The sequence below is a fragment of the Xiphophorus couchianus genome, chromosome 15 (assembly GCF_001444195.1).
Source record: "Xiphophorus couchianus chromosome 15, X_couchianus-1.0, whole genome shotgun sequence".
Taxonomy (NCBI): Eukaryota; Metazoa; Chordata; class Actinopteri; order Cyprinodontiformes; family Poeciliidae; genus Xiphophorus; species Xiphophorus couchianus.
In genome coordinates, this window is record NC_040242.1 from 3,309,735 (window position 1) to 3,318,207 (window position 8,473).

The 8,473-nt window shown below is 36.4% G+C and overlaps 1 protein-coding gene across 1 annotated transcript; it reads right to left on the reverse strand.

The window, feature by feature from the left end:
- Positions 1-530: 530 nt before the first annotated feature.
- LOC114158727 (fibroblast growth factor receptor 2-like) lies at positions 531-6,167 on the reverse strand. The gene is made up of 7 exons (XM_028040508.1): positions 5,058-6,167; positions 4,554-4,856; positions 3,960-4,244; positions 3,739-3,870; positions 2,854-2,888; positions 2,500-2,565; positions 531-1,815 (listed from the first exon to the last, which is right to left on the reverse strand). The coding sequence occupies exons 1-7, from the start codon at positions 5,101-5,103 to the stop codon at positions 1,711-1,713; spliced, it is 972 nt and encodes a 323-aa protein (XP_027896309.1). The 5' UTR covers positions 5,104-6,167; the 3' UTR covers positions 531-1,710.
- Between the last annotated feature and the right edge of the window lie 2,306 nt (positions 6,168-8,473).

Consider the following 8,473-nt stretch of genomic DNA (forward strand, 5'->3'; position numbering starts at 1 on the left):
TTTAACTACAAAACATGCAAAGAGGTTCAGTTCATTTTATTCATATGGGACTAATTTACAAACAAAAACGTATTCATCTCTATTCATACAGAATACAGTCAGTCTGAAATCAATTATATACATTTAATTCAAAACCTAGTAAGTCATATTAAGATTTAGTTCCATACAGTCCAAATCAATCTTAATGTTAGTGCATTCATGAAGCTTTATAACCTACCTGAATTCACTGTCTTTAAATTTCCAGCCGTCCTTCTTTGTGAGAAAGCATGTGGACACAGTGGAAAGAAACAAGCTCCCTTTGAACTGCTCTGACCCGCTGTGGCCTCAGAGGGTAGAAATGAGATGGAGCACAAGGTCAGAAAGGTTTTCATAATGGAAAAGAAAACCAAACGGCAGCAATTACTCTAGTAATGACAACCTTTAAACTGTTTTATAAATTATTTAAAATTTTTAATCCTTTCAAAGGTCAAAAATTATGTTGCAATGTTTCAAAGTGTGCTTGTTTATTGTAGTATTTAGAGCAAGTCTTGAATTGATGCTTGTTATGATTTGAGAGCCACTCTATTTACTAATCTATTAATTATTTCCACATTTGTACCAACAAATAACATAATAAATCTCCTCCTTTGGCACCTTTTACATAGTAAACAGTCAGAAAAGTTAAGTAAAGCATTATTTTCTTTTCATAACAAAAATGCAGAATTCACAATTATTGAAAATTTTATTAAGACAGAGAAAAAACACGTATAGAATAAATTTATATTGTTACATAACTGAGAATCTCTTATTGTTAAAGGCAATATAAAAAACATGAAGAATGAAGTTTATGCAAAATCTCTACTGAGGCTACATATTAGTTGATTTTCAAACACTTAATTTTGCAGCTCATAATGCAAACTCAGTTAAGACTTAAGTATTAAGAAAATTCATAAACTTGTTTAGATTTTTTTAATAAAAAGTCAAAATATTTTTCACATTTGCTGGGAAAAGATGCACAGCATTTTTAAGATCTTTAATAGGAGTGAAAGAGATTAAACTGTTTTTGATTGTGTTAGCCACATGCTAATTAGCGCTTGGTGTTAACCTCTTCTGTATGACAGATTAATCTGATGTAATAACCATGTGAGAACCTTCTGCTCTCCACATAATCTGTTTGTGCGGAAAATTGCCCAACCACTTCCACAAAATATCAGATTCAGGAAACCTGGTTTACTAAATCCTGATGCTGCAAATGCTGTCAGTCTGAGTCAAGAACCCTTTAGCTAACTGGCTAATGGGTAGCCAGGGCAACCATTACAGTCACCTTTTTTATATCCAACTACATTTGGTACTTTTCTTGCATATCACACAAAAACAATCTAAAAATTTAACCACCAATTTGATGTTTGAGACATTCCAGTGTAATACAGTCACATCCTCCCACTAAATGATGGAATTAAATGGATTTCCAGGATGAACTTTGGTTATTGATCTCCTCATTTGATCAAGTAGTTTCCTAATAGCTTCTTCTTTTTCTTAGCTTTTTCTCGCAGCTTTTTTCACTGGGGTTTTTTATGATGAAATCTTAAATGCAAAGAAAAAAAAACATAGTTGTACTTCCTCAATAATAAACTAGAACTATGTGTCCATTTATGGAGAAACACACTTGCCACTTCCTTTTAAGAGGATTTCTAATGCAAAGTCATGATAATTCATGTCATCCTGTCTGGTTTATTCTGGTTTGATGACACGGCTGTAGAGACTGTTGTGATCGAAGTCCGTCTCCATTTCAGGCTTCAGAGCAGAATAAGTGACCTCATCGTGTTGAACTGTGACCTGGATCAAACAAACCACAAGATTCACAACATGAACAGAACTTCTTATACTAGTATATATAAAAAACAAAGTTATATTTGGAGATTCTACGGACCTGATCAATGTTCTTACTATTAAACAATATTTTTAAACAATACTTGGAGAAATTCATGTGGCATTGTGAGCGCAGACTTTATTTTGCAGTCCATGCCTTTTAAACAGGGATTATACTTGCTGCTTGTTTGACCACCACACTTTTGCCTTCCATTCAACTTTACATTATTATGCTTGAATAGAGCCAAACAGCATCTTTAGCAATGACCTTTAGTGACCTGTACAGAGGGTGTTAATGACTGTCAAATCAGCAGTGATTTTGAATACTATAGCATGATAATAATACAGAATCTATGGTAATGTACATTATCAAGAAGAAAATGTAAATTGTAATTCTTTTAAAATCTGAATTTGGAATTTCATTAGTAAGTCCAACTCATCATAATTAACAGAAATAAATGCTTCAGGTATTTCACTCTGTATTTACTCAATCTATATTACAGGTTTCTTACTGAACTCTTCTAATATTTTTAGTTTTGGTGATGCACCTCTTTTCAATTTGTTCATTATCGTCATGCAAGCGAGTGAAATCCGGTTCTTTGGTGTGAAACTAAAACATCAGCTGAACCACAGAGACCCTCCCACTCTTACCCTGAGAGGGGAGTTTGGAGTAAAATGGCGGATCGATGCATACGTCAGAGTGGACGGCGACTCCGCCTGAGGACAGAGCAAAGTTTAATGTCAGAGAACAATTGGTAAGCTACACATTATACAACATACACAGTACATTATAATACTGCACATTATAAGCTTCAAATAAAATCAGATGTTTTAAACTTTTACTTGGCATCAAATTATATATCATGATATGGCATCTGATCAAATACAGAGTGATCAGATGTGTACACATTTTAACAAGACAGTCCACCATTTTGGTAAAGAAATTCCTTTGACTGTGATGTTTATCATTGACAAGAAAACGGAGAATATTTAGAAGATACTCACATTTTGGTGAATTTGATTGTTTGTTTTTCTGACATCTGAAACAGAATTTCAAGAACAACTTTAATTCAGTTAGAACCATTCCTATTTTAACATACTCAATACATGGCTTTAAAAGGCAGACAAACAGAATTTCTCTTCCCAAACAGGAAAGAGTTAATTGTATTAATTTTCATCCATCCATCCATTTTCTAACACCCTTGTCCCTAGTGGGGTCAGGAGGTGCTGCTGCCTCTCCAGCTGTATCTTAGAACCTGTTGCCACTTTTTCATTTTTTAGTAAAATGAAAGCTTGACTGATGAATCCCTACGAACAATGCTGAACCTGAGTAACATTTCAGATCCAGGTCTTTAGTACACAATTTTAACATTGATAAACTCTTTCCATGTCTTATTTTTGTATTCCTACAAACTTTGGTCTCACATCTTTAGCCCTGTCCAGGAACACCAGCCTGTCTTATCCAGCCAATGGCAAGAATTCATGGACATGGTTCACACAGCTGTGTGATATTCCTCTTATGCTCATCTCTGTATTTGAGCATCTGTATGCTTTTTATTATTTACCAAAGACGTTCATGATAATGTTTCCTGCTCAGTGCAAAGTGCTAAACCACTATGTGATGAAGAGTTGTGCAGCTGGCACACTGCACTTTAAATTATGAAAAATAAAAAGAAAAAAATGTTTTTGTTGATGAAAAAAGCATTTTATTAACTAGGAACACATTAAAATATGTTATGGGCTGAAATATTAGGTCACATCATAACAGGAAGCATGCATGCTAACATTTATAATGTGCTACACCGGAAATGTTTGTCAACTCTTACATAAATTGTCCACTTCCTTTTAAGAGATTTTTAAATAATTGAGTGAAACTATGAGAAATAAAACCTGAATTGGAGTTCTTGGGCTCGTCTGACTGTTTGGTTCTCCTTCTGCAGTTGATGAGAACAGCAGCGATGGCAGCCAGCAGCAGCAGCCCCACTCCCAGCACCGGTCCAATGATGTAGATCAGAGTCTGATCTGAGCTCACAAGAAGAAACAATGGCTGAATGCAATTCTTTAAAAAAATCTCTGTTTTGCCTTTTATTTTATCCTTATTTGCATTTTACCTTTAGATAAAGGTGGGTAGTGAGCTTCTACCTTCACTGTGTTTCTCTGAATAAACTGGCAGGTGTATCTGTTATTCAGAGGCTTCACAGTCAGAGAGGAAACACACTGGATCTGTGAACTGGTCTTCTGGTCGGTGACATCTTCACCAACTAGTTTGTTTCCTGTGTCATTTACCCAGACGAGTCTGTTAACTGAACATGTGGTCTGTGAAAAGCTCCACAGAGAACATTGTAGGTTTATATTTCCATCCTTTGTTGCATCACCAGCTGGTTGAGATGGAGAGACTGAAATGAAACAAGAGAGAAAAAAACTGACATCTCAGATTAACCAGTAAATAACTTCGTACTCCAGTGTAGATTTAACCAGCCAATGACAAGAATTCATGGACATGGTTCACACAGCTGTGTGATATTCCTCTTACGCTGATCCGTGTGTTTGAGCATCTTTCCACTTCATGATTATTTTGTTAGAGCATTATTGAAAGAAACAGAGGATTCATGCTACTGGCTGTCTCTAGACATTTACAACAACCCTACACACACACAGGTTTCTGATATTAAAATGGCATTAGGAGGAATAAGTACAACACTTACTGGATAAAATATTCAGATGCATTAGGCTGTCTGTGTTTCCTCTCCTGCAGGTGTAACGTCCAGCATCCTCAGGAATGATGTTCTTTATGATCAGAGAGCAGTCAGTGTTCAAACTCAGCCTGGCAGCATTAACTGACTTCTGGTCAATATTTCCATCTGTGACTTTGTTCTCAGTGGTTCGGCCAAGAACGTCGTTATAAAGCCATGTAACACTGCGACACGATGAAGAAGATGGACCAACACAAGGTAAAACAACATCATCTCCAACTGTGCGATAGAGATCAGGTTCATCTCCACTGATACCTTTTAACACAGAAAGACAAAATATGAAAAGTTTTATGCTTACATCAGCTGAAAACAATGGTTTCATATTCTTTGCACTTTATTTTAATTCTACATAAAACAATTTTATGTAATTTTCATTTTATAATATAACTGATGTGGTTTTGAAAATTCTTTCTAAGGTTATTAATCAAACATTCAACATGTAAGTTAAATATTTACCTTTCAACTGCAGCACAAAGAGCAGCAATACCTCCAGTCTGGGCATTTCTTGTCTGTCCAGCAGCCGCTGGACGTTGTTCAACTCTCTCAGCCTCAAAGTGAAGACGATGTAACTTCCTTCTTGGAGTTGACATTCTGAACGAAGCAACACCCACCATGCATGACGTCATTTGGTTTCCATACCATTAGCTCATCCTTTTTTAAAAAACAGGATGAATACCCTATTTCTAAAAAACAAATTTATGTAAATATAAAATATAAATAATCAAAAGGCATTATTGTGGTATTACAGAAAGTCTTAAAATGTAAATAAATTCAATGTTCAGATGAAAGAGGAAGAGCAATGTGTTGTAATGTCTTGGATTAGCCAACAGCTTGTACCAGCAAAACCACAGTCCACTGTGTTTTCAGCTGAATAATACCAGACATCATCACGCTGATTTTCATTAGAATACCAGTAACAGTGTGGAAAAACTTCCTTTAGGTTTTTAAGCTGCTGTTTAACAGTGTTAAGTTTTCTCCTGCGGTGGCTCAAATGATGGCGTCCATTAACTCTGATCCAAAATAAAAGTAGAACAGAATATCCAAATCATACAAGGAACATGGAGGCAAAAAAAAGTCTAAATAAACCAAAAACTAAAAAAATCAACGGCAAAAATCATAAAACATCAGACATCATGACACACTAACACAGGGATCTGACAAAGGATGGGAGTAACTGGCTAGTAAATGTACAGTGGAGGATGGTTACTGACTAACATAAAGGTAACAGAGGAAAAATTAATATGAGGGAAACAAACAATCAAAAATATAAAATGCAACAGATCCCAGAAAAAAAACAACCAAACTGGTTTTCAGTTTATTGTTTCTAATCAGAAAACCATGGATGGTTCTTCTGACAGATCTGGAGACAAGCTGCAGGACAACATGTCCAGAAATAATCTGACAATCAGAAATAATCTAAAGAGGTCGATCAGAACAGTAGAGGTGACGGACAGAAAGGATCCTCACTTCAGAAAACCAGTTTGATGCATGAAGCCGTCCAGCATTTAACCAATACAGGACCAGTAGAGACCTACTGATGAAAACCTGCAGAGGAATCGTTCCACTGGCAGATAATTTCACTTATAATAAGACATTTTTCTCATGTTATAAGTTAAATAATCAGACGATGGAACAAGAACTTTTTAAAACAAGATCATATCTTGCTGAAAAGTTACTTATAAGTTAGTTTTGATATTTGCACTAGAAACTACACCAAATTTCTTGGCATGATTTTGTATTTTTACAGTGTTATCTATCCATCCTGATCTGTGTAGGTTTCTTCCAGCAGCCATTGGACGAGAGGTGGAGTACTCCCTGAACTTTTAAGGACAAATAATTTATCTGCAACAATATGTCTTAGTGCTAATGAATATATTTAACAGTTTTCTTGGTTATTTCAGCGACAGCCTCCCCAGGCAGTCTGTTACTCACCCAGCGGCTGAGACGGTGAGTCACAATAAACTCATAACTGATCAGTCGTGCAAACCTGGATAGTGGATGAGTGGAAATATTAATTTTGTGACTGGAGTAAAAACATGAATATTACTCCTCCAGTTGTCTACAACCATTACATCATGATTCCTGGGTTCCTAAAATTGAACTTGAGCTGCAATGACTAAAATTTTGTCTTTTACTTGTTTACAATAATACATTAAGGAGAAAAAAACTGAGCATTAGAGATTTATACAAGATGTAAATAATTCAGACTTTTCCAGCAACTTTTATTTTGCAGTGGTTCTGTATCTGTAAACGGACAAACAGAACTGGTTTCCTGGTGCATCCAACAGAATATGGATAAACTTTAAGGGATCCGAGATTAGTGGAACGTGTTTCTAGTTTTTTTTTAAGTTAATAGAAAACTCTGTTGTAATTTTCCAATTAACTGAAAAAATGCTGTTTGTGAAAAGTCAAAACTCATAATTACTTCAAAATATGTATATCTTTTGTTATAGTTCTCCCCCATAGAAGTAGCCATTTTTTTCACCTGATAGGCTGATGATGCCTTTTGGTCCATTCTGTACTGGAATCTCCACTGGAAGGCTAACTTTACCTGAGTTATTGTTAATCATATTGAATTTGACTGGTGTAAATTTAGGTAATGCCACACCTTGTCACAGTTATAAAGAAAAGCTGTGAGGTGAATCTGGATCGCTTCCAGATTCTTTACAACAAAAGAAGAGCGCAGTGCGAGGGAGCCAGAGCTGGACCCAAATTTGTGCTCTCAACATTTTTCTCCACAAGACTTTGAGTCATTTGTACGAGCAAAACTGATGGAGGCTCAAACTGGTAATCGTTACCTTCACCAGTTCAAAACAAATGTCGTGCCAAGAGTATTTATCCACAAAGCACCAAAACTCTGCTGCCACCGGCTAGAGTGCAAAAAACGCTGGGAGAAACATCAGACCGACAAGGCTGGAAGTCCTTTAAATGCTAAAGGAGCTAATTGCTACTGCTGCCGGTACTGAATATAAAACCACCAATCGGACCGACACCGGATCCAATACAGAGCTACAGATGCTGGGATAATCATCAGACAGGCAGTGCTGGAAGCTCTTCTAAATGTTGACAGAGCTCTGCGGTAGTAGTACCCCCGGCACCACTGCTGACCCGTTTATGTCCGGTAAGACCAGAACCTAAACAGCTGTTATCGGACCAGACACAGAGATATAGAACTACTTATAACATCACACAGCCTGACCAGAGATAAGTGTCATTCATCGTTTCATTTATGAAGCTGAAGGTGGCAGCAGCAGCAAAACATCAGCTTCTTCGGCCAACTCCGTCCTCTTCCTCCTCTTTGTCCTCCTCATCTTCATCATCTCATGATTTCTACATTTTGATCGATTTCAATGAGCTCCGGTTCAAATTGAAAAGGCATGAAGATGTTAGTCATTGCCGTTTTGGCTGCATGGAGCTAGTGCAGTTGGACTGTTAGATGTCATTTACCCAGAATGCATGGCAGCATGAATAACATGGAAATAAACACAAACTTTTTGTCAAACAATAAAAATAGCGTAATTCTTCCCAATTGTATTTATATCAATCATGCATTGTTTTTGCTTTATCTTGGCAGCTGAATTATTTTGGTTGCTCTTCTAAGAAAGGTGAGTTTAGTCATTTCCTTTATATCACTGGTTTAATTAAAGCACAGTGGCCCACTTCCTCATTACTGCTACCACTCACTTAAATGTCATTTCCTACGTTTTAGCTTTGCTCTGTCAGTTAAATGTCTTGGGTAAAAAAAAAAAGTGTTTGGTCAAACAAATTGCAACATCAGAGAAAGATGACCTGAGTAAGCAGCAACAGTTTTCAAATGATGGTTTCCTAAATGTGAAGGGAACAAACTGTTCCTCTTCACAAACAGCTGCATG